The sequence below is a fragment of the Ranitomeya imitator genome, chromosome 5 (assembly GCF_032444005.1).
Source record: "Ranitomeya imitator isolate aRanImi1 chromosome 5, aRanImi1.pri, whole genome shotgun sequence".
Classification (NCBI taxonomy): domain Eukaryota; kingdom Metazoa; phylum Chordata; class Amphibia; order Anura; family Dendrobatidae; genus Ranitomeya; species Ranitomeya imitator.
Window position 1 is genome coordinate 55,480,856 of NC_091286.1, and position 27,781 is coordinate 55,508,636.

The 27,781-nt window shown below is 40.2% G+C and overlaps 1 protein-coding gene across 1 annotated transcript; it reads left to right on the top strand.

Annotated features, from left to right (window-relative positions):
• The first annotated feature begins 1,216 nt into the window (after positions 1 to 1,216).
• LOC138637669 (uncharacterized) lies at positions 1,217 to 24,742 on the top strand. Its single transcript, XM_069726505.1, has 10 exons — positions 1,217 to 1,321; positions 7,463 to 7,496; positions 10,674 to 12,959; positions 13,356 to 13,421; positions 15,884 to 15,975; positions 16,073 to 16,137; positions 16,795 to 16,854; positions 19,409 to 19,560; positions 19,915 to 20,067; positions 24,357 to 24,742. Exons 1-10 carry the CDS (start codon positions 1,217 to 1,219, stop codon positions 24,674 to 24,676), a joined length of 3,333 nt encoding a protein of 1,110 aa, XP_069582606.1. The 3' UTR covers positions 24,677 to 24,742.
• The last annotated feature ends 3,039 nt before the right edge of the window (positions 24,743 to 27,781 follow it).

The window sequence follows — 27,781 nt, forward strand, 5'->3', positions numbered from 1 at the left end:
CAGCAGTAATACATGAAAAACACATGTAATCCGCACCTAAGTATATGAATAAAGTTTTGCCAAAGCGAAGTACCAGGAAGTATCAAAAAACAAAGCAGCTTTATTTAAAACATGAAACAACAACCTGAGATTAAAAAAAACGCAATGAAAAAAGCGTGTAAATACACACAAAAAAAAGCAATGAAAACCTGAGAGTAACTTAACTTAAATAATAAGGGCGGAAATTCTGCAACATCAAAAACTCACTGTACACACACCCTCTTGTATCCTTGTGATGACTAAAGGGTTAACGGCTTCCCGCAGCTTTGGTTGGACGGCCCGGCACTGGGAGGGTCAGGTGTGATTGCTCAGCTGCTGATCAGGTCAGTACGGCCTTTGGTTTTTGAAACATCAGGAAAAACATGGGAAGGCGTTGATTTCTGTGAGTATTTCTAGGAAGTGCATATTGGACCCTTCTTCTGTTCTTCGCGTCAGAACATTCTAAAGTGTCATATGGTATAATATTCTCCATTTTTATTATCTGGTACCAATGTCTCCAAAAAACCACCTTAGGACAGGCTGCAAGAGAGAAAATAAAGAAAAAAGTCTAATTGTTATATATATATATATATATATATATATATATATATATATATATATATATATATACCAATAAGATCCCTGCTTATAAGGCCAGGTTCACACAGAATAGATTTGTTGTGGATTTTCAGTGCGAATGAGCAGTAAAATGCATATTAGTGGGGTTTTATTACGTGCCCGCCCCGTGCTGCAGGGAGCTGTACTGTGGGCACCATAGTCCTTGTAGAGGATCAATTTTACAGATTATTTTTAGCACTAAATTTTCTTCAGCTTTAGAAAAAAAAAAACACCGTTGAAAAAAATCCAGATATTTTACAATGTAAAAAATAATAATAATAAAAAAAGTTGTATTGTGATAAATAACCATAGCTGGTGCTTTAGACTGGATTATCATGTATGTGAAACACCGGAATAATGACCTATTACAGTTACCACTAATATCTATGGAAATAAGAGGAAAAGAATGCGAGAGTTAGAAGAAGCTAAGGAATAATTCATAGTGGAAAAAAAAAAAAAACCTAGGCCAGGGTCTGATTTTATTGTCTTGTAGTACACATGTCTACCACAAGAGGCATTGACGTAACTTCCTTTCTGCAATGTTTGTAGGTTTTGATGAAGAGCAGAAAGCATCTTCGCAATGAGACCATGTTGGATGGTTTATCAGCTCCTGCTTATGTTTGTGCTGGAAGGAGGAATGAATGAAGAATACTTTTGGAACATTGGCTTTAACAGTGATAAAATAGTAAGTACAAATTGAAGACGAAGACCGCCGACAGTTCTTAAATCGTCACTTTTTGAGATAATTTTCAGTTGGGTTCCAAATGTGTGACTTCAGTCAGAGAAACACAGGACAAAGTTGAAAGCTGAAAACTGATTTTTATTTATGTTAATTGACTGTTGTTTGGCAATCACTGCATTCTTTTGCAAATTTACAGGAAAGAAAATAAACGTGGCGCTTAACATATAACTGCACCATGTTGCACAATTTGTGGCCACAATAAGTATAAGGACCACACCTCAATTAGCCGTCAGAGTAATTTGCGTTAAGGCTCATTATTTATCATGAAGCTTTTAATGTTTACATTTGTAATAAATACCATACTTGGGATTTTTCTTGTTAAATCGTCACTGACCCCAAAAATGAAACAAACTGATGCGTTAGATCTATTAAGAAGGCGTTTTTTACACCAGCACACTTCAGTTTTAAGAAGTGTCAATCTTTACAAATAAAATGTGTGTGTGTGTGCAGACGGTCAGTAAATGCTGCAGGTTGGACACTGCGTACTTGTGCAGCATGCAACCTGCAGCGTCCAGATGTTACAGCATAGTGGATGGGATTTCCAGAAATCCCATCTCCACTACGCGTCCACAGACGCCTGCGAATCACCCATGGAGACTGACATGCGGCGCTTCTCTCCAGACCGCAGCATGTCTATTTATCTTGCGGAGACCAATAGAATGTATTGGACACAGAGAATCCACACGGTTCGGAACACATGCAGAATCACCTGCATTCAATAGCTGGCAGCGTTTCTGTGCAGAAAAATCCGCTGCGGATCCGCACAAATTCCGCATGGTGTGCACACAGCCTAAGACACTGCGTTTTTGATCCAGCTTCAAAAATGCACCAAAAGCGCATAGTGAGAATGTAGCCTTAGGCTACGTTCACAGGCAGCATTTTTATGCAGCCTAAACCTGTTGTCTTGGAGGTAAAAAAAAGCTACATTCAAAATACCTACTTTGCATTGTTTTGTTTTTTTCTGTTTTGCATTGTTTTGAGTGTGGATTGTCTTTGAGTTTACAGTACATGTTTACTAAAGCTAGTTGTATTCACCAAAATACTTCAAAAGCTAAGAATGGCACAAAAAAGTTTTTTTTTTTCATTTTCTCATTTCTTTCTGTGGTTGAAAAAATCTAGGGAAAAAAAAAAAAAAACGCTGAAAGAATTGACACACTGCAAATTTAAAAACACAACAGTTTTCAAATTGTCAGGTGAATTTGTACCCCAAAATTTAGGGGGCAGCCTTTTGATTTAACAGTACCTAGTTTGGAGAGGTTACATTCAGAATCTGCTTCATAGATATCACATGCCCTTTTGTTTTTTGCGCTAGTCAAAACTTTTTTAACCCCTTAAGCCCCGAGGGTGGTTTGCACGTTAATGACCAGGCCAATTTTTTACAATTCTGACCACTGTCCCTTTATGAGGTTATAACTCTGGAACGCTTCAACGGATCTTGATGATTCTGACATTGTTTTCCCGAGACATATTGTACTTCATGATAGTGGTAAAATTTCTTTGATAAGACTTGCGTTTATTTGTGAAAAGAACGGAAATTTGGCAAAAATTTGGAAAATTTTGCAATTTTCCAAATTAGAATTTTTATGTCCTTAACTCACAGAGATATGTCACACAAAATACTTAATAAGTAACATTTCCCACATGTCTACTTTACATCAGCACAATTTTGGAACCAAAATTTTTTTTTGTTAGGGTGTTATAAGGATTAAAAGTTGTCCAGCAATTTCTCATTTTTACACCACCATTTTTTTAGGGACCACATCACATTTGAAGTCATTTTGAGGTGTCTATATGATAGAAAATAACCAAGTGTGACACTATTCTAAAAACTGCACCCCTCAAAGTGCTCAAACCCACATTCAAGAAGTTTATTAACCTTTCAGGTGTTTCACAGGAATTTTTGGAATGTTTAAATAAAAATGAACATTTAACTTTTTTTCACACAAAATTTACTTCAGCTCCAATTTGTTTTATTTTACCAAGGGTAACAGGAGAAAATGGACCCCAAAAGTTATTGTACAATTTGTCCTGAGTACGCCGATACCCCATATGTGGAGGTAAACCACTGTTTGGGCGCATGGAAGAGCTCGGAAGGGAAGGAGTGCCATTTGACTTTTCAATGCAAAATTGACTGGAATTTAGATGAGACGCCATGTTGCGTTTGGAGAGCCCCTGATGTGCCTAAACATTGAAACCCCCCACAAGTGACACCATTTTGGAAAGTAGAGCCCCCTAAGGAACTTATCTAGATGTGTGGTGAGCACTTTGACCCACCAAGTGCTTCACAGAAGTTTATAATACAGAGCCATAAAAATAAAAAATCATATTTTTTCACAAAAATTATCTTTTCGCCCTCCAATTTTCTATTTTTCCATGAGTAAGAGAATAAATTAGACCCCACAAGTTGTTGAGCATTTTGTCCTGAGTACGCTGATACCCCATATGTGGGGATAAACCACTGTTTGGGCGCATGGCAGAGCTTCGAAGGGAAGGAGCGCCGTTTGACTTTTCAATGCAAAATTGACTGGAATTGAGATGGGACGCCATGTTGCGTTTAGAGAGCCACTGATGTGCCTAAACATTAAAACCCCCCAAAAGTGAAACAATTTTGGAAAGTAGACCCCCTAAGGAACTTATCTAAATGTGTTGTGAGAGCTTTGAACCCCCAAGTGTTTCACTACTGTTTATAACGCAGAGCCGTGAAAATAAAAATTCTTTTTTAGCCCCCAGTTTTGTATTTTCCCAAGGGTAACAGGAGAAATTGGACCCCAAAAGTTGTTGTCCAATTTGTTCTGAGTACGCTGATACCCCATATGTGGGGGGGAACCACCGTTTGGGTGCATGGCAGAGCTTGGAAGGGAAGGAGCGCCATTTGGAATGCAGACTTAGGTGGATTGGTCTGCAGGCGTCACATTGCGTTTGCAGAGCCCCTAATGTACCTAAACAGTAGAAACCCCCAACAAGTGACCCCATATTGGAAACTAGACCCCCCATGGAACTTATCTAGATGTGTTGTGAGAACTTTGAACCCCCAAGTGTTTCACTACAGTTTATAACGCAGAGCCGTGAAAATAAAAAATCATTTTTTCCACAAAAATGGTTTTTTAGCCCCCCAATGTTTTATTTTCCCAAGGGTAACAAGAGAAATTGGACCCCAAAAGTTGTTCTATTTGTCTTGAGTATGCTGATACCCCATATGTGGGGGTAAACCCCTGTTTGGGCACACGGGAGAGCTCGGAAGGGAAGGAGCACTGTTTTACTTTTTCAACGCAGAATTGGCTGGAATTGAGATCGGACGCCATGTCGCGTTTGGAGAGCCCCTGATGTGTCTAAACAGTGGAAACCCCCCAATTATAACTGAAACCCCAGCCCTAGCCCTAATGGGAAAATGGAAATAAATACATTTTTTAATTTTATTATTTTTCCCTAACTAAGGGGGTGATGAAGGGGGGTTTGATTTACTATTTATAGCTTTTTTTTTTTTTTTTTTAGCAGATTTTTATGATTGGCTGCAGTCACACACTAAGACGCTTTTTATTGCAAAAAATAGTTTTTGCGTCTCCACATTTTGAGAGCTATAATTTTTCCATATTTTGGTCCACAGAATCATGTGAGGTCTTGTTTTTTGCGGGCCGAGTTGACGTTTTTATTGGTAACATTTTCGGGCACGTTACATTTTTTGATTGCTTTTTATTCCGATTTTTGTGAGGCAGAATGACCAAAAACCAGCTATTCATGAATTTCTTTTGGTGGGGGGGAGGCATTTATACCGTTACACTTTTGGTAAAATGGATAAAGCAGTTTTATTCTTCGGGTCAGTACGATTACAGCGACACCTCATTTATATCTTTTTTTATGTTTTGGCACTTTTATACGATAAAAACTATTTTATAGAAAAAATAATTATTTTTGCATCGCTTTATTCTGAGGACTATAACTTTTTTATTTTTTTTGTTGATGATGCTGTGTGGCAGCTCGTTTTTTGCGGGACAAGATGATGTTTTCATCGGTACCATGGTTATTTATATCCGTCGCTGTGATCGTGTGTTATTCCACTTTTTGTTTGGTGGTATGATAATAAAACGTTGTTTTTTGCCTTGTGTTTTTTTTCTTTTACCGCGTTCACTGAAGGGGTTAATTAGCAAACAGTTTTATAGGTGGGGTCGTTATGGACGCGGCGATACTAAATATATGTACTTTTATTGTTTTTTTTATTATGTAAAGAAATGTATTTATGGGAACAATATATATATTTTTTCTTTATTTAGGAATGTATTTTTTTTTCACACGTGAATATATATATATATATATATTTTTTTTTTTTTTACTTTATAACATTGCCCCAGGGGGGGGGCATCATGTAGGCATGTTTCATTCCCCTCTTCTCCCTAACCCCCTTAAGTGTGTGTGTGTGTGTGTGTATATATATATATATATATATATATATATATATATATATATATATATATATATATATATATATATATATATATGTGTGTTCGTACACGATGGTAGTGCTACACATAGTGTGTTACCATCGTGTACAAGAGCATTGCTATACTGTCTGCATATTGCTCTATATATTCCGTGCACATACTGTATAGTTTATAGGGAAAATTTGTCCCCCGGCCCAGTATAGTGATAGGGGCGAAGTGTCTATAGTTGGCTATTAGAGGGGGGGCACTGTAGCATATAGTTAGAGTAGGAGGGGCACAGTGGCATAAGAATAGTTAGGCTTCCTGTTTTAGTCAGTCAGGGCCTGGGTGCCCGTGCAGCTCACAGGGCTGCCTGGCCAGGAGTCACTTTGCCCCGCAACGTTACAAGCAGCTTGCACAGAGCAGCTTGCACAGGTAAGTTCCTCTAGGAGGAAGAAGTGCGGCAGTGCTGCCGATGCAGCTGAAGGAAATCTGTCCCCCTAAAGGTGAAAGTCTGATCAGCACGGGCAGTACAAGCAAGATGTGGCAGATCTTTGCCTGGGCAGCAGTTCTTAAAACCGGAGCAAAGCAGCGTAGGACCTCCCATGTGAGGCAACAATTCAGGATGGAATAGATTCTGCGGAACCGGAAGATGCAGTCCTACTCGGGGCTGAATATAGAGAAGGGGAGGACAGAGCAGGGACAGAGAAGAAGGTGCTGACTGTGATACCCGAAGTGCCTGTATTTTGGCAAGTTGTGCTGAGTAAACAAGTCCATATTGAAAAGAAGCCGGAGTCTCTCTCCTTTAATTTGGATCCGTCTGTGAGGAATACATCCCCTTACTGGGCAAGTCCAAATGGCTCAGAGAGTCAGCACAGAGGTAACGTAGCAGAGAAATGTGAACTTATGCAGGAGGGGGTCCAGGGACTGATACAGGGATTGCTGTCGGCCATGGCTACCTCCCTGGCTCCCCCTTCCTACAGCAACAGAATTTGTACTCCGTTCCAAAGATGTGATGAACCGTAATTATGTTTTCAGGAGGGGGGCAATCACTTTTTCACACAGGGCCCTGTAGGTTTGGATTTCTTTTTTATTTAAAAACTGAATTCTGTGTTTACTTGTGTTATCTTTGTCTAATATTTCAATTTGCTGATCTAAAACATTTAAGTATGACAAACGTGAAAAAAAAAAATCAGGGAGGGGGCAAACACTTTTTTAAACCAGTGTAGTTGATAGCAATGTCCAAACAGCGCTGCTGGGCACATGTTGTGTCTTGTGTCCTGTCTTTTAAGTACTTCAGGTTTGTGAAACCTTGAAGCAGTTAAAAGAAGTAACATGCTCATTCAGCGGATTCTGCTAGAAAGCCATCCACCTTCGATATTTAACAGAGCAGTGTGAAAGCTGGCAGAGGAAGAGCCACCGAGAGAACGATGGCAAAGATGCTTCAGGAAATTGACCAGCATCTTCACCTTGGGAAACTCAGAGGTTTCACTGTAGATGAAGCCCACGGTCAGGTTTTTTTTGTTTTTCAATTTTCGAAGCTGCAGTTTCAAGTAAAGAAATCTCAGGGGCCACTTAAATAAAACTGTTGTTTTTCATGCCTGTAATGGTCATAGGGATCACCCTCTGATGATGTATTTATATTAATTTACTCACATTTTCTTTGCAGGAGAGTCATTCTGTAGAAACTGATTTACAAATAGGTAAGTGTATTTTATTCTGTGAATTTATATGAATCAGCTGATGTTACAGCAGTAGAACACCAGAAATTCATAATGAAAAGTGTAAAAACTGACCATTTTAATCATAGTTTAAAATTATAGATGTAGTTTTATAGGGAAGAAAAAATTCACAGAGAACCAAGGTTCTGAAAAACCTCGATGCATCACTCAGAGGCATCAAATGAAAAGAACTTGCAAAAAGTGACTCCGAGGTATAGAAATAGTTAGTTACATTTAAAAACCCATTCTTATTCCTATAATTATGATAGACGTGACCAGACTCGTCCTAAATCACAAATCAATATCCCGCACAGTCACTGCACCATATATGCGTAGGGTAGTAGACTGTTTTTATCCTTGCTATCTGGATATGGCAAAAAATATAAAACTTAAATGACTTCAGCTGCTTAAGTACACACAGTAGACACCTCACTAATGTGCCATTGAAGTTAATAGTTTCTAAACTGCAGACTGCACCCATAATAAGAGACCTTTTTTCTTATCACTATCTACCCCCTTCAAAATACACATAGTTCCATTAAAGAGATTCTCCAATGAATAAAGTACATTTTAATCAACAGATCTTGGAATAATATTAATTGGACATGTTTAAAAAAAATGTTCCTTAGCTGAGAGAATGTTTTAATTGTGCCCCTGTTATGTACTGTGTAATGGCTGTGTCTGGCCATGTAGAGTTGCTCTAGTTCATAGTTGGCACATACCACAGCGATTGGCCAGAGGAAGCATGAGTCATTTATCATGACTATACAGATGACACAGCTGTTTGTTTGTGCAAGGGATTACATAGTTTCTGCCACTTCAACATTCATGTGAGCTTATTGAGTGGGGTACTCTGTACCGGGTCTAGTGTTCTCAGTGGGATGTCACGGTGGTGATCCGGTCCGTGGCCCAGGACGTCCGTGTAAAAGGGAAAGGTCTTTAAAGGGAATAAAGTTTGTTTGTGACGCCACCTGTGGTATTCGGTCAGGGTGACCGACGCTGCTTTAAGGGGTCCTCTGGGGTGATGTTATGGCAGCTATATGGTATAACTTCCCACAGGTGAAGTATATCCCCAGGGCTTCCCAGTGTGTAAATGGTAGAATGGTGAGAGATGCAGTAAGGAACGCGGACACAGGTTTGCAGTCTCATTACGTCATTTACTGAAGTTTTCAGCAGCCACAGTCCAGGGCACTGGAACACAGGGCAGGTAGAGTCCGGCTGGTTTGGAGGCAAGTCCAGAGTCCCCTTATCCAGGTGGAGAATAGAAGCCTTCCTTTGCGCTGTAGTGGTGTAGTCCCTTACTGCTAGAAGCTTCACATAAGGTTCTCACAGAGGTTATCTCATTCTCTGTCCCCAGTTAGGATAGGACAAAACCCATATGACTAGTGACTTGAGCCTGTTTATAGGGTCTCTTAGATGACCCGGCTCTGCGGGGTGTCACTGTGCCTCCTGGGTGTTGGGTCGGACAGGGAACTTGAAGTTCAGCAGTCCTGCTGGCGACATTACTGTGACGACCAGGACCCTGGGGCGCCACATTGTCCTAAATCAAGTCATTGAAATAAGAGCTCAAGCAGCCTCTAAGCTTATGTCACTGACTTCAATTATGATGAAATCAGAGGGCTGAAAATGCTGCAGAAACACTCACTCCTGTGATAAAACAGGCAGGAAAATATGGGACAACAAGAAAATAAGGTTCAGTGTGTAGTGTAGTGTTCCAAATATAAAAAATGTAACATTTATTAGTAATGATTAAAAAAAACTCCAGACAATCTACTGGCACTAATACACGGATAGGTACAGGTAACGGATCAACGCCTTTTGACAGAGAGCCTTACTCCTAGTTCAGATTCTGACCGAGAAATCCTCTGTTTATATGTATCAGAATGTGTTTTAGGGCATTTTCATCTGAGGGAGCCAATCAAAAATCAATATATGCCACTAACATACTAGTTAAAAACAAAGATTAGAAGCTGTGCCTAAAATAAGAGATAATACATGAAAATGGGAATTGACAATTGCAAAAACTTGAAAAAGTTTTAAAAAAATGAAAGTAAAAAAAGGAGAAAAAGATCTATATTTAAATAGATGTGGAGCATCGGTATTGCAAGATAAGGTCTTGTCTTGTGTTAAACCAGGGGTCTCAAACTGCATTCCTCGAGGGCCGCAGACCATGCGTGTTTTCAAGATTTCCTTAGCATTTCACAAAGTGCTGTAATCATTATGTGTGTAGGTGATTAAATCACCTGTGCAGTACAAGGAAATCCTGAAAACATGACTTGTTTGCGGCCCTTGAGGAATGCAGTTTGAGACCTCTGTTAAACCATTTGGTACAGAAGCTTCCAAAGTGAATATCCATTTTAATTCCCTTTTGAGTAATTTGTTTGTAATCTCTCCCTCGTATTTGTCTATAAACGTTCTCTATGCCCATAAAAGTTTAATCCTGTTAAACTGCCCTTATGAATTAGGCAGGGCAATGTGTTACCCCAGAACGAAACTGTATCCTTTGTATACTCGCTTAATATAATTGACTTGTGCTTCGCCTTCCCTGGCCAGTAGACGTGATATGGGCAGACCATGAACTGGAGCAGCTTTGCATGGTCAGACACCATGCTGCCTGGTAAAGATGAAAGCAGCAAGATCTGCTAGTCTCTGCCTCTTTCTCTCGCTCTGCTCTTCCTTCATCCTCCCTGCTCCCTTCTCAATAGAATTTAAAGCACAGCTATAAACTGATCCCTCAGTGAGCCAGCAGTCTGTTTTGTTTTGACTAAAATGGATTTCAACAATTTTTCAAAGTAATTGAAGAGCCCAGGAGGCAGAGGGAAAGCGAAGTGGTTCATAAATGGAGAGAGGAACAGATTTTTCTAATAAAGTATATTATGAAGTTTGTCATATTTCCTAATACAATTGATTTATTCAAGGTTTGTTAAAATGACAGCGACTATATAAGTAAATAAACATCACAAAATTATAGGAATACAAATATTCTATAATTAAACCCCATGGTTGAAAATGTTAAAAATCTAACATTGCCGATCTTTTTTTCCCTCAATGACATACAATGAAAGTCCACCAACTCTAAATTGTCACAGATATTGTCTAATGTGTGGGGTTAATAAGACAATACATTTTTATGATTTTTTTTATTTTGTCTGCTTTCAGACTTCAATCCATCTGCAGTGTGGGCTTTTGTGCCGGCAAGAAGCTGCCATTTACATCTTAGTGGAGCCCATGGGACATTCTCACCACCTATATTCTATGGGAATATACATGTAAATCTATGGTGTAATTGGACTATTATGGCTGCTCCAGAAAGACACATTGTCATCTATATCACTGGCTTCCAAACAAATAAATCCTGCAGTGAAAACCATGATGAAATAATATTTGAAGGCGTATCATCGTCTGTGGAGAACACCATTGTGTATGCCTGTTGGAATAAGCATACCCATGTGTTTGCCACCAAAGCCTTAGCCGTCAGTGTTGTGTTACTTTGGCGCAGTTTTGCAAACACTGGTTCTAATAGATATTTCTATGGAAGATACTATGTATTTAATGATCCTGTCCTTGGACCAAATATTGACTCTGGAAATTGCTCATTAGTTAGTAAACAAAATGTGTCAACAAGCGCAATTATTCAACCCCCAATTCCTGATGAGACGCCAACCACCAAATCCCATCTGGATTCTGTGTTTCCAGAATCTTCATCCAGTGAAATGTTTAGAAGCATACCTTATTCTCCTGAAACTTCTTATCCTCAAGTGCCACCTACTGTAATGGAAACTTACATATCCACCCCTACAAATGACCATCTACTGACTACGACCACTCATGGAGATGACATGTTGCATGTTACAAGGTCTTCATCACAGACCCTTTCCACAATGTATTATTCTTCTGAGTCTCCAGTGATGATACAGTCTTTGGAGCTTGGTGTATTGGAAGACCACACTGTAGGAGACCTAGAACCAAGTCATATTGGAAAATGGGAAACCATGTCTCAATCAACTTGGACAACTGCTGGTTCTGAATTTTTTTCTGAGACACCAAGTCTAATATCAGCACAAAACACGGAGTTTCCTGAGGCAGCACATTTGGGTGTAATCAGTTGGATGGTGGAGACAAAAATGTTCACTGAGGACCGATCTGCTATAGTTCAGACCCAAAGTTTGGTCACACCTTGGGAATCAAGTTTTGGTCCAGTTGATGCTACCGATCCTCTAAATCCTTTGTTTATACACATACTAAATACGGATTACCCCGATCCTTCAATTTTAAGTGATACATCCTATTCCAGGGAAATACGTACCACTAATTTCACTGAAACCTCACAATTCAGTATTGATCAAACTACTGACCAGGTCAATATAGCATATTTCAGCAATGTCCAAGCTGTAGAGCTTCCTAAGAGCCTAAATGTCAGTGTAGTAAATTCTCTTGTGCTTCCAGAGACCACACCATTCAATTTTTCCAGATATATTGAGCCTACGTTGTCAAAAGTCAGTACTGTCCAGGATATTTATTCTACAAAAAGGAATCCTCTAATTGTACCTGACAATACAGTACTTTCAGAAGTCAACAAATTGACTTTCACCAATAATGGGGACCTTACGGATACATATTTTAGTATACTACCTACTATCGGACAATCTGGCTTTTTAACTGTCGATGGTGCACACCAACAAATGTTAGTCGATAAATTGCAATTGACTACTAATGTACAATCTCATCCAGAAGAACCAGCTTCTGAGTATCCATGGAAGGTAGCCTCTCTTGTTCCTACTCCATACCCAGATTCTTTGAAAATCTCACATCTTCAATCGACCACATTCACAGAGACCCATATATCAGTATTACATGGCCACACAGATCCTTCATCACCACAAAACCTTGAGGTAAAGGTCGATGAACAACTAACGATTGAAAGTACTGTGGCTTCTCATCCAATCCCTGAAATTCCAACTGAATTGACATATCACAAGAACATGCTTGAATTTACAGAAATCACAGATAAGATGGAGACTATAGATGAATATACCATAGTGAGAGACTTAGAAACTCAGAGTTTACCAACCATTGACCATAAGTATACTCAATCTCTTGTAGAACCTATGGAAGAGCTGGACTGGTGGACAGTAACTGGGAATCTAGAAGCCACAGATTCTATCTCAACAACATCCACACATCCCTTAAGTACACCGCCGTCATATTTGTACTTTTCTAGAGAGTTAAGAAATACTTTTTCAAATGCACCAGAAGATATAAAACCACAGGTTACCCCCTCCCCGAATTCCCCTCAACCTGCACATAACTTGAAACCAAGCATGGATATAACCACTAGAGGACTGTTCAGTGAGGGAAATGAGAAGAGCACATACTCCTACCAAACTAATTCAGATCTCGATTTTTACCCAAATGCAGCAGGTCAACCAAGGGGTGGCTATTTAGGTAAGCACAATATCAATTTTGGGAAGGGCAACTCTTCTAGTCTATTTGCTTTACTAAATAATTGTATTCCTCATAATCAAAACTTCTGGAGCATCTATTCTTATTTATCTTGTAACTTTTTCTGTTTCCCAATGGCATGGGGGTGGGTTCATACAATCTGGTATTTTCAACAGAAGTTTTTGTGACCAAATATAGAGAACACCCCATTATCAATGTATTCATAGATTTCTAATGGAAGTAAAAGAGGAATGGCACAACACAGAGCTCGAATAATGTTATGTGATTGCGGACACAATTATTTACTAAAACAGACAAGTCAGGAGAGTAGACAGTTCTCTTCACCTTGTATCACCTTAAGACAAAACACGTAATGAAAAATGTGCTTTTCTCCATTAGATAAACAGGATGTAATTTATTTCTTTGACAATGAATCTGGTTTAGGAGTTCTTCACAAACCAGGAGGTAAGTAAGAACTCGTTGACGATATCTGTGACTTGTAAATATTGCATACGGACTATTAGTTGCTACTGATGTGCAGTTATAGTTGTCGTCTTGTTGTCTTGTGCAAGCAGGTTTTTTTTCAAATTAATTCTAATTTATTTTTTTTAATATTTCCTGAAGGCCAGCCTCAAATTAAAAAGAATCACAAAATAAGCTATGTTTTCAAGAAAAAAATGTTAAATATATTTTTTCAAATATTTGGTAACTTTTTTGTAAGATTTTCTATATCATGATCTATACACGTGAGTGTGTATATGTACTGTACATCGCATTCCAAATTATTATATAAATTGGATTTGTGTCATAAAAATGTAATTTTTTTGTTTTGTTTTTCACAAACTCCTGGGTGGTTTTGTGTTTTGGGCGCTTTGGGTCAGTGAAATCAATCTCAAACACCTGTGATTAGTTTGCCAGGTGAGCCCAGTTAAAGGAAATCTACTTAAGAAGGACATTGCTTATTATTAAGCAGACCACAGTTTTCAAGCAATATGGGAAAGAAAAAGGATCTCTTCTCTTCCAAATAGTGCAATGCCTTGGACAAGGTATGAAAACATTAGATGTTTCATGAAAACTTAAGCATGATTATCGTACTGTGAAGAGATTTGCGGCTGATAAAGAGCACAGATGGGTTTGTGCAGATAAAGTCATAATGAAGAAGGCTTCTGCCAGACAAATTCATTGGATTAAAAGAGCAGCTGCTAAAATACCACTACAAAGCAGCAAACAGGTATTTATTTTCCAAGACTTTATTGTTTTTAACAAATATGAGGAACAGGGGAGGAATGAAGGGGGGGGGGGGTAAGGTAGAGCTAGGACAAATAAGGGAGATGAAACAAACAAATCTAACATTAAAGTGCGGAGTGGCAACAATAGCCTTAATAAAGCAAGGGGCGCAGCCCTTGAAACACACTATTTAATAACTTTTTGTTGAACAGGTATTTAAAGCTGCTGGTGCCTATGGAGTCCCACAAACCCCAAGGTGTAGGATACCCCAGAGGCTTGCAGTTGTGCACAACCCTACTATTCAGACACCCCTAAACAGTACTTCCCAAGCAGAAATGGCTACAGTGGGCCCAGGCATACATGACTTTTAAAACAGTCTTGTTAACTGATGAGTGCCTTGCAACTCTGGATGGTACAGATGGATGGAGCAGTGCATGGTTGGAGGATGGTGACTGTGTCCCATCAAGGCATCAACGTCGGCAAGGAGATAGCGGAGACAAGTTTTGGGCAAGAATCATGGGGACTGCGCTGGTAGGCTCCTTCAGATTGCCTGAAGATGTGAAAATGACCTCGGCAAAGTATAGAGTTTCTAACTGACCAGTTTCTTGAATGATACAAAAAATAAAGCCATGCCATCGGTAACAAAATAATCTTCATGTATGACAATGCACCATCTCATGCAAAGAATACTTCAGAGTCATTGACTGCTATAGGCATAAAGGAAGATAAACACATGGGATGGCCACCATCCTCCCCAGACCTCAACCCTATTGAGAACCTTTGGAATATCAGTATCAAGTGAAATATCTATGAGGGTGGAAGGCAGTTCCCATCAAAACAGCAGCTCTGGGAGACTATTCTGACATCCTGCAAAGAAATTCATGGAGAAACAATCCAAAAATCTCACAAGTTCAATACATCCAAGAATTGTGAAGGTGATCCAAAAAAAGTGTCCTATGGTAACATGCAATTTGGCCTGTAAGATGTTTTTAATTGAACAAGCTTTTGATTCCAGTAAATGTCACCTCTTAATGCTTCAAATGTAACAACCATTTCCAGCTCTTTACAACTTATAAAATGTCTGGAAACTCTGTTGTGCATAAGTTTGGATCAGTGCATTGATCAGTGAGGTGGGTTTTTTTTTTGTTATGATTGGGTTATTGGGAGGTTTGTCCAATAAAATGTGATTTTCAGATTCTAAAATTCTTGAACATTATACTGATTCATTTGCATCGACCATTTAAGAAAATCAGAGAAAATTAAATTAGCATAATTTGGAATGTGGTGTATTTACATAATAACTAATTTTATGATTCCTCTAGCCCATCCTACCATTCCCAAGCACAACCCAGTGTAAACTTTCTTAGTGGTGGATTGGTACAGCCTATAGCATAATTAAAGCACTCTTATTTTTTATTTTTGAGCAGTGTATGGCAATTTTATTTGGCACTCTTTGGTGGTATTGACATTAATATGCAGTACTATCTTGTGTCCATTTTCTATAATTTGGAAGAGGGTGTCATTAAATTTTCCATAGAGACCTCCCCTGACTCAGCTCAGATGGCTAGTTAGGTTAATCCCTTTCTATGACCCTTTCTTCTGTTACTACACTTGCAGTATATATGCTCTAATTTTTATTAGCTGATTTCTCCAGATTTCCTTTTTTTATCAAGATTTAATACCTACAATTTACATTTCAGACTCTTTATATGTGATAACCACTGAAATTGAAGACAAGGATGTTGTTTGGAAAGGTTCTGAAGAAGATCTTGTCCAATCCATCAGTGAAAAGGTAAAATTAAAAAAAAAATTAAAAAAAATGTCCTGCTTGATGAAAGTGAAAAACTTCCTGGATTTTTATTAGTTTTTTATTTTTTTTAATTCTATAGATCACAGAAAGGATGATTTATTATCCAAGTGGAGCAAACTCTCTCGTGCTAAAGGAAATCCGAAGGTAAATAACTATGAATACTACCAGAGCTATCAAAAAATACACACATAACTGCTCCCCAGATGTCCGACTAAAGGGTTTATATATGCAATTTTATATAACTTATTAATATACTTAATTCAGCCAAGTTCTGCATGTGTTTTCTGTGTCTGCACGTTACCAAAGTTGCACATGAGGGGGGCTAGCTGGCTGCTCATTTCAATAACTAAGCCAGACCCCATTTTTGCCCACGCATTGGCCATGAACTAGAGTAGAAGTTTTTTTTTACGAAAGAAAGACCGAGAAAGGGGCACAACAAACCCTAATTGGGGTACAGAAGATGTTTACTCATAACAGTAGCTAAGCCTATGCGCATAGTGTAAGTCGTGGGTGTGCTGACATCAACTTTTTGTCAATCATACATCTAGGATCATTAGAAAAGTCAAGTATGTAGGAAAACGTGGTGGACTCTTTGGCTTTTCTTAACTCGTGATTATAAAATCCAGAGGTTTAGATATGTTTAGATGATATATTACTGTTTATAAAGAAAAAAACAACAAATACTAAAATTCACATGCGTTATAGCAAACGCATTTTAGATCCATACAGGGATTTTCATCAGGCTTTACAGATCTGGGGTACAGTTGACTTTCTTGACCAAGTTGTCTTATTTCTACACAGTGTGACCCCCTTCTTTGATAATGATGCCGTAGACCACCAGGGATCCCCAACCAGTGGCTGGTGAGTGTGCTTGATGCAAAAATACTGAATGGGGGTAAGATGGGAAGCCCCTGCATATAAGTATACTGCTTATAAGGAAGGGTGGACAAGATTTTGATGTGCTTTCTGTGGGAAAGCTTTGCCTGTCATCTTACCGATAATTGAAGTTTAGTGTCACTACTGGGGAAGGGGGATTGGATGTGGCTTGCGACCAGCTCTCAAAACTGAATGAAGCTCTCAAGGTAATAAAAGTTAGGGACCACTGTAGACTATGGACATGATTCATCAAAAGCTTTTACATTGGTATTCTGATGTAAAAATAACTTTGAAAAGTCTCAAAATTTTGACACAACTTGAGACTGCGCTAACATTTTTTTTACTTTTTCATACTGTGGTATACTGCCTTACTTGCTTGCTCATAGCGGTAGATACAAACGTTTCTCGTTTTCAATCTTCTACTGGTTTATTAAAAAGGTATGGCATAAACCAGTGAAAAAATCAGCAAAACATAGCCTTTCTGGCTATGAAAATTGTAAATTCACACTGAAGGCATCAAAACTATGAATTAACACGTGGAATTATATACTTAACAAAAAAGTGTGAAACAACTGAAATAATGTCTTATAGTCTAGGTTCTTCAAAGTAGCCACCTTTTGCTTTGATGACTGCTTTGCACACTCTTGGCATTCTCTTGATGAGCTTCAAGAGGTAGTCACCGGAAATGGTTTTCACTTCACAGGTGTGCCCTGTCAGGTTTAATAAGTGGGATTTCTTGCCTTTATAAATGGGGTTGGGACATCAGTTGTGTTGTGCAGAAGTCTGGTGGATACACAGCTGATAGTCCTACTGAATAGAATGTTAGAATTTCTATTATGGCAAGAAAAAAGCAGCTAAGTAAAGAAAAACGAGTGGCCATCATTACTTTAAGAAATGAAGGTCAGTGAGTCTGAAAAATTGGGAAAACTTTGAAAGGGTTCCCAAGTACATTTGCAAAAACCATCAAGCGCTACAAAGAAACTGGCTCACATGAGGACCGCCCCAGGAAAGGAAGACCAAGAGTCACCTCTGCTTCTGAGGATAAGTTTATCCGAGTCACCAGCCTCAAAAATCGCAGGTTAACAGCAGCTCAGATTAGAGACCAGGTCAATGCCACACAGAGTTCTAGCAGCAGACACATCTTTACAACAACAACTGCTAAGAGGAGACTTTGTGCAGCAGGCCTTCATGGTAAAATAGCTGCTAGGACACCACTGCTAAGGACATGCAACAAGCAGAAGAGACTTGTTTGGGCTAAAGAACACAAGGAATGGACATTAGACCAGTGGAAATCTGTGCTTTGGTCTGATGAGTCCAAATTTGAGATCTTTGGTTCTAACCACCCTGTCTTTGTGCGACGCAGAAAAGGTGAACGGATGGACTCTACATGCCTGGTTCCCACCGTGAAGCATGGAGGAGGAGGTGTGATTGTGTGGGGGTGCTTTGCTGGTGACAGTGTTGGGGATTTATTCAAAATTGAAGGCATACTGAACCAGCATGGCTACCACAGCATCTTGCAGCGGCATGCTATTCCATCCGGTTTGCGCTTAGTTGGACCATCATTTATTTTTCAACAGGTCAGTTACCCCAAACACACCTCCATGCTGTGTAAGGGCTATTTGACCAAGAAGGAGAGTGATGGGTGCTACGCCAGATGACCTGGCCTCCACAGTCACCAGACCTGAACCCAATCGAGATGGTTTGGGGTGAGCTGGACCGCAGAGTGAAGGCAAAAGGGCCAACAAGTGCTAAGCATCTCTGGGAACTCCTTGTTGGAAGACCATTTCCGGTGACTACCTTTTTGAAGCTCATCAAGAGAATGCCAAGAGTGTGCAAAACAGTCATCAAAGCAAAAGGTGGCTACTTTGAATAACCTAGAATATAAGACATATTTTCAGTTGTTTCACACTTTTTTGCTAAGTATATAATTCCACATGTGTTAATTCATAGTTTTGATGCCTTCAGTGTGAATTTACAATTTTCATAGTCATGAAAATACATAAAAATCTTTAAATGAGGTGTGTCCAAACTTTTGCTCTGTACTGTACGTTTGCTCAGGAAAAACAGGATTCAACTCTCCTTACCATAAATGCAGCACTGGAGCTCTCATCTCCAGGCACACCAGATGATTCAGAAGACTGACTATTTACCTTCTTGATCCCACCCTTTGGTGGAGATATGGTGCACAGCCTCCCACCCACTCTTCAGCTGATCACAAAAAAATCCAGCTCTTAATATGGCTCATTAATCTGTCTCAGCAGCCCAATCTGGCCCAATGTACAGACACCAAGTAAATGAGTTACCATAATCTGGGGGCTATTAGTTACTGTAAACTGCCACTGAAGCTTTGGAGACTAAACGAAAACTTAATGGTCATTGGGGGGGGGGGGGGGGGGCTGGATTCATGTAAATTTATGTGATTGCCCTGTTTAATCATCTTGTAGTCCTATACAGGGTGGTGAATAATATCACTTTGGTGTGGGGGGGGGGGGGGGGTTGATCTTTGCTATTTATATTTTATTTATTTTTATTTTTTCAGGTCAAATGTCAACAAAGTAAAACTAACTTTCTGGCTACAATTGTTTCAAGGAGGAAAAGAAATGAGAAATTTCCTAAAAACCCAGCTAAAAGCTCTGGAAGGATATCCATTTGGGTCTTCCAATGCGACACTGATATCTTACACAGTGGATGGTAAATGAGATGATTTTATTTTCATTATGTGTATTATTTATCATCCCTGCTGTTTAGCAGGCACGTAGGCCTTGTGAAGTAATAGAGGCAAATATTGAAGCTGTATACTAGAAAACTGAGAAACCTGCAAATTATGCAAACAGATAATCGGAGGTAACAAATTTGATGGCGGAGACAGAACATATTCAAAAAACGTAATTGCAATCATTTGCCCGCCGCTCACGGTGCCAGCACCAGAGAATCTTGACAGTGCATAGTGTACACATAGTGACTGCAGACTTGCAACTTAAGACCAGACAACCTCTTTAATTTAGTTAGTTGACTTTTTATGAGTTGTCTTTTACCCCTGCCTAGATTTGAATGAGTGCCAGCTTGGCATAGAGAACTGCCATAGTAATGCTCACTGTGTCAATACGGTTGGCTCCTATTCTTGCGTTTGTATGGATGGATATGAGGACCACTCTCCTGATGCTTCTGGGACTTCGTGTATCGCTGCCAAATCCGCAGGTATGCTCAATAACCTCACAGATTTTGTCTTGTTCCATTACTTGGCTGTCAATCTACAGAAAACTGAAATTCCATGTACAGTAGTTCGGTACTTGGTAATGAACTAGCTAAAGCATGATATGACTCTGCAGACAATATGTTTGTAAAGAAATTGTATATAAAAAAAAAAAGAATAAATATGTCTGCACTTCTGCTCCAGCATTGTGGTGCTCATTATGGCCAAATGCTTCACATTGCCTTAGATAATCCCACTATGTCTAGACATACAGATTATTCATAACCAATCAAAAGCACTATGAATTTCCCCCCAAAATTCCGATTTAATTTGAGCAAATTCCAGCAAATTGGCAGGCAGAAAATGGTTTCCAGGACCGCTCCCACCACCATTGCTTCTCTCATCAGCTCTCCTGTTTCCAGGCCTCCGGCACTGCTGTTTTTCACTAGGTGTCACAATGTCATGTGGGGTGCAGTGCTCATCACCGAAGTTAATCCGTGTATCACATGAGCGTGTACATTACCTATAATCAACATTAATGACCTATGTTGCCCCCACATCATAGCTTTAGACCTAATCAGGAACGGCAGTATTTTATTTTTTTTAGGACACTGGCTAAAATGTCTTTCTGTCCTTAATATTTAATATGGCTATGCATTTCTGATGTACAGTGGCATGTAAAAGTTTGGATACCCCTAGTTACCATTACTGTTATTGTGAACAGTTAAGCAAGTTGAAGATGAAATGATCTCTGAAAGGCCTAATATTAAATTACACATGTCCTTCGTATTTTATGCCAAAAATATATACATATATATTGTATCTTTAAAAAGAAATTACAAAAAGGAAAATAGACAGATGCAAAAGTTCGGGCACCCTGCAAAGTTAGCACCTAGTAGGACCCCCATCTGACCGTATCACAGCTTGTAAACGCTTTATGTAGCCAGACAAATCTTGTTTGAGGGATTTTCATCCATTCTTCCTTGGAAAATTCTTCCAGATCTGTACGATTCCTGAGTCGTCTTGCATGCACTGCTATTGGAACGCCCGCCAGGGCCGTGGGGTACTCGGTACCGGGTTGGGTACTTAAAGGTACGTGTCATGGCGGCAGTGACCCGGTCCGTGGCCCTGGCCAGCCATGTTGAAGGAAAGGTCTTTAAAGGGGTTTGTGAAATAATAAAAGTTTGTGACGCCACCTGTGGTATTCGGTCAGGGGTGACCAACGCTGCTTAAAGGGGTCCTCTGGGGGGTGATGGCGCTGCAGCAAGGATGGTATGGGTTCCTACAGGTGAAGCTGGGTCCCCAGGGCTCTCGGTATAATTGGCAAAGATGGTGTGGTGCTGGAAATAAACAGAGGACACAGGGTTGCAGTCTCTTTGCCTGGTTTACTGATGGTAGACAGCCACACTCCAGGGTACCAGCAACAGGTGTTGGGGTGGTCCAGTCGGCCTGGAGACAATGATGGATCCCTCTCCCAGGTGAGGTTCGTAAACCTTCCTTCTCACACTTTTTAGGCGAGTTTCTTGCTGCCTGTGACTCCTAACAAGATCCTCTCTCTCCTGTCCTAGGATAGTACCCGTATGGTGGGCAATGTGTTGAATGTGTGTGTACAACCTGTTAGAGGGATCCTCCTTGCCTCCAGGCATGACATCATCCTCCCCAAAAGGAAGGCAACATCACTGTAACAAACGGTTACCTGGGGGTGTTACACTATTTTGAGGTCTAGCCAAAGATTTTCAATGATGTTCAGATCAGGGGACTGTAAGGGCCATTGTAAAACCTTCAGCTTGCTGCTTTTGAGGTAGTTTTTTTGTGGATTTTGATGCGTGTTTAGGATAATTATCCATTTGTAGAAGCCATCCTCTTTTAAACTTCAGCTTTTTTTACAGATGGTGTTATGTTTGCATCAAGAATTTGTTGAAATTTCACTGAATCCATTCTTCCCACTACCCGTGAAACGTCCCCCGTGCTATTGGCTGCTACACCCTATGCTTAATGGTTGGCAAGATAAAATACAAATTAAATGTGTTATCTTTAACTTTAGGCCTTTTAGAAATCATTTAATCTTCAACTTGTGATAAATCTGTTTTTCTACTGTAAACAGTTCACAATAACAATAATTTTGACCAGGGATGCCCCAGCTTTTACATGCCACTGTTCAGTCAATGCCCTCCACTATTGTCACGGTCACCATCTGTCATTGGTGCCATGCTTTCTGTTCTCAGAAAGTAGCCACCATATTGGCATGGGGAGTGTTGTGTAACTTCTGATGCATGCATTCCCTTTCAGTAGGATGGACCAGTGCCCATGACGACAGTGCTGTGTCTGTCCCTTGGCAGGGAACAGGCAGGGAAGTTACGATTCAGATTTTCCATTGCATTTTTCGTGCCACTCTGGTGGCCATTTTTGGTTATTAAAAAAAAAAGAAACTGAGGCACGAATGACAGACAGAGGTAGTGACAACTGAGTTCATGTGGTATTGTGACTGACTATAATTACAGTAGAAATATATTGTCATGGCTGAATGGTTGCTGTAAAGGTCACCTCCTCCTGTCATGGATCCGCTGATTCCTGGTCCCATCTGTGCTCATCTACAATGGCCGCCAGTTTCTTAGACGACCTCGTGGACACTGTGCTTTGGTAGTCTGAGGCTCACCCCTCTGCTCTCAGCTTGTTCTCACTTTACTGTTTTCAAAGTGGTTTTCTAGGATTCGTATTCTGAAACATCCCATGCGATAAATCTGTTTTTCTTTTTTAAGAGTTTTATGACTGCTATTTGATTATGGGTAACTTCATGTACAGTACTATTTACAGCAAATGGTTGTGTATTACACATATTTAGACACTGGTGATTTTCCTCTCTGTGAAATCACCTTTATCCTTTGCACACAGCTCAAAACAAAATTCTGGACATGCCAGTGGTTTAGATTATAAAATCATTAAAAAAACACAGCTCAAGTGTAAGGGGAGCAGCAGTGTGGAGCCGTTGGCTCAAGTAATTACGGGGAGCTGCAAGGACTCAATCATGTAGTTTAGTCCTGCACGCTCCAGGATGGGGACTACTCTTCGGGGTGTAACCCCATCATTGATAAAGGGAAGTCAGGGCAGCAGATGTTAGTGTGCAACCCTTCTAGAAGAGTGTTCAGCCTCAACAACAAAGGGACAGCTAGATGCAACCTTGTGCACCTTGGAGGAGAACCAACACCACCATCCAGTGATAACAGCTGCTGTTCTGACCTGTCGGGGAAAAAGGTAACCATGAAGTTGATGTACACTGCAAGGACACACGAGTTTTATTTAGACGGCCCCACTGTTTTCTGAACTCTTATGATTACTTGGGTGTTCCACCTTACACTGGATTGTCACCAGTAGCCCCCACCTTCAATCTCACACAGCACAAAGGCCTATCCTTGGGATAGGCTTTATTGGTAGATCTTTGGGGTTTTGACTCCCAGTAGCCACACAGTCAGCAGCTTGAAAGAGCCATGGTGTTCCAATGAGCACTGCAACCATCCATGTATACCTTTTCTGTTAGCTGTGCCTGGTACTGCAGCTATGACTGAGTTCACATGTCCAATAATAATAATCAAATAGAAATAAAGCAAGTAAGCAAAAAGTAAGGATCCAATTTAATTTAATTTTTACTTTAATACTAAAAACAAACAGATCCAGCAGCAATAGGTAAGCTTTTTTTCAGGCTTTCTGTAATCATCAGTTAGAATGGATCCAGCAGCAATCTGCCAAAAAAAAGTTGTGCAGACACAACTTACGGTGTTTGTCTGGCTAAAAAACTGAATTCAACAGGATCCGTTTTGAAAAATTGAAGTCTATGGAAAATGGATCCGTCAAATAGCCATCCATTTTCTTTCATTTGAAAAGAATCCGTTATTTGCTTACTGTAGGTGCAAAAATAAATATCTAACGTACTCTATGCTACTGGACTTGTGACCTTTCAACTAATCATTTGATATCGATGCAGTAATAAAAACAAAAAGAGTGGATCCTTTTCAAAGGAATGAAAATCAAATTGCTATTTAACAAATCCGTTTTCTAAAGACGTCAATGCAAGATAAACGTATCCAGTTGAAATTGGTAGCTTTTAGCTGGACAAAACAATTGACTGCACAACTTGTGTCAACAGATTGCTGCTGGATCCGTTGCATCATTACTAGATGGATCACTAAAGACCACTTTCTGGGACTCTGCTATGTCACTATGATCACTTTCTTCTTTGTATTTTGCCTTGTACAGAATTTCAGTTAACACTTTTGCCGTCTTCTTTCTCTATAAACAGAGATCAATTCTCTTTCAGAACACTTGGAGATTGTCATTGGAGTAATCGTTACCGTCGCTGTCACGTTGTTGTTCATCATCATCACTCTTTCTGTTGTCCAATATAAGAGACGAGCCAAAGTGAACTTCAGCTTGCAAGACCCACCAACGAGAGAGCCCGAAGCACATATAGGAGGTGATCATCATGGAGAACTTGGACAACCACTTTCCAGCCCCTCCAGGAGTTTATCACCCACACGTGTCAGAGAGCACCACACTGCCAGGGACACGTCAAGCACACTTGAGCTTACTAAGATAACTGTCGAACAGGCTGCATGCTAATGACTATTTTGTATGATAGTCCCTACATCTGAATAAAGAATGGAAATGTCCTATGCATTATATTAATGTTGTCTATGCTCTCCAAGCTTATTGTCTAAGTTCATCTTTCAAACCAATAATTTGTATTGCTCCAATGCATGTGAACTATAAAATCTGGCAACTTTGCTAGAAGTTGAATAAATTTCTTATAGTTTTGTACCTACAGCTCCTATAAAGGCCTATGTATAGCCATAGTTACATAGTTATACATTATATATCTTATATTGTTTTATTCTATGGTCATACCACTTATTCCACACATCGGTGTTCGATTAAAGAATTTAAGTTGGAAATCTGAAAGGGTAACCATACTTTAAGTAACTTTTAAGAATAAGCTGTCGTGTAAGTGTGTGTATAAGGAATAACACCTTCTTAGCTTTATGACTTATATTCTGCATTTTCACTATTTTCACCTCCTGCAGACTCTTAGCTCTTTATTTGCAGTCCAATCTGATCGCTGCCGGGAGGAGACTTGCAGTTATGATCGCTCCCATACCCACTACCCAGCACACAGAAAGGGATTCCTTGCCTTCACAGCTTTTTCTTCTAGCACACAGACAAACATCAGTAGCATAGAGTACAATATACAGCAGTCCTGAGCAATACAGATGTGAATCTAGGTCTGGAGTGAGGTAAAAGACTTGTTAGAATGCTTAACTTGGTATATAAAGAAGTGTTCACCTGTTTTTGTCTTTTTAGAATGAATTGTGAGTTCAAGAATTAGGAGGATAAAAATGTTGTGTAACAGGTGAAGTAAGGGGATATTTTTTTCCGATAAGATAAATGTTGTAATTTATTGAGAATACTGTGACATAAAACACACAGTCAATGGAAGTCAAACTCTTCAACAAGCTGAGGGATGAGTTCCAAATCATTCTGAAATTATGGTGGAAAAATGAAAGTATTGACACATCATGTGAGTGAGTATTTTGTATGGCCCCTACATGCCTGTATGACCTTCTGACAACTTATGGGCAACCTCCTGATGAAACAGGGGATGGTTGCCTAGACCTGGATCAGGGCATCTTTGAGGTTCTCAACAGTCTGTGAGGCTTCTTGGTGTTATTGGATACACTGATAAATAATGTCAATGAGATTCTCAATTGGTTTAAGGTTTGGAACAAGCAATTATCAGTCAATGGCATCAATTCCTTTATCAAGTGCAGAACAATACCTGGCCTCATGACCACATGAGGCTGGGGCTTTTTCTTCAACCTGAAGGAACCCAGTGCCCACTGAACCAGCATAAGGTCAAAAAATGACTCTAAGGCTGGAGTCACATCAGCGTATGGCATCCGATGTGAGATGCCAATAATCCTCGGTTCCTGCTCTGCTACGAGCGGGAGCCAAGTGTCAGTGCTACAGTCCTCTTAATCTCTCCATCTCCTCTGTTGGCATTGGCATATATCGCACCACACTCAGGTGATATCTGAGTATTGTGCGTTGTGTTACTCGCGCCCATAGACTCGCATGTTGATTTGGCATGAGAAAATCACAGATCTGAGCTGCCCCATGGGGATCTCACGCTGGATAGCCTGAGTACACCCAAAGTCATTTTTATGTCATGCAAACACTCCTCTGTATCACTGCAATGATTGTTTAATTTGTAAAAGTTGTTGCTAGAAAAAGTCTGTGAGATTAGTCTCCATTTGCTCCAAGAGATGACGACCAGCTAGTGGTTCGCTTCTGCCTTTTTGACCATTAAGTGACATCGCCAAGGTCCACTGGTCTCCTCCTACAGGCGTTAATTCTATAGCATTGGCTCGGCTAAAAAATTTTGGCATGACGCAGATTTGGGCTGCTTCGTGTTGGGGCATGAACTGCAGGCTTGCTCCACTGAAATTTATACAACGCATGGATACGTATCCTTATCGTACAATGGCCAAAGTGCGGGCAACCAATAGGGCAAAGTTCACTTCATCCCCCCGTATTGGTTCAATTGGACATTCACCCCTTGCAAAGATAAATGAGCCAGTACTGGCTTAGTGAGTACAGTCTGCCTTGCTGGCAGCATCACTGTAGCTTCCGGGGATATTGGCACTTTGCCAAGGCGCTGGGAGGCAGGGGTAACTTCTGGATTTGGCTGACTCGCACAAGCTGCTGGAACACTGTCTTGCTGGCTGGGTCACGAGTGGCATGATTCCAGCTGTTTGTCTGGGCTGTTGGTCAGAAACTGCCCTACTTCCTTTAACACATTAATACCAAGAGTTACGATGAGCCCTCCTTCTCGGGAGCCCTTTACCAGCACTGTCCCTTTTCGGTCCAGGTCTTTTCTGCACGCTCGTACAGCAGACATCCACACAACTCCAGCCACTGATGTCAAGATCTGATGTTGTGGGTTATAAAAATCACCTAGGCAGGTTAACGGTGCAACTATTTTTATTCCATACATCCATGGTTGTGCAACAAATCAATGTAGATGGCCAACATACAATGTCCTTAGTCCACAAGTTCCCGATCTAAGATCAGTAGTTCTACTGGCCCCGTACCAGGCGATACCCACTGTCTCCCAACTTTTGGTTGGCCCACAGCTTTTGGTATCTCCAGCCAGTATAGTGTGCAGTCACAGCTTATGTTCCTGCAGATGGATAGCGACTGCAGCTCTCGGATACCCCTCTAGCCAACAATCAATCTCCAAAACTCCATAGATCATCCATCCCAGCTTGGATCCTCTCTCCTCGAAGATCCTCCGACAACTACCTGATTCAACCCATGTGTCTTTTTCTCCCTCCCCCTTAAACATTTTTCTTTAGCTCACAGAACAAAGCATATTCCATCACCTGGGGCTGATGTGAGACCCCCTGTGGCGAGGGCTCTCCTGGGTCTACTATCTCCATTCACACACTGGGCCTAGGGCTGGTGGAACAATGGATTGATAGGATGATTGCTTTACATTTATGTGGCGCCATAGGGTCCTGGTCATCACAGTAGCATTGCTTTCCTCATGGGGAGAGTGATATTACGTTTGGAGTCAAGAAGGGATAACTGGCACCAGGTAAACACAAGCATGCAACACATGCATACTCCAGGCCACCAGGGGGAGCTTTTGATCCTATTTACTAGGTG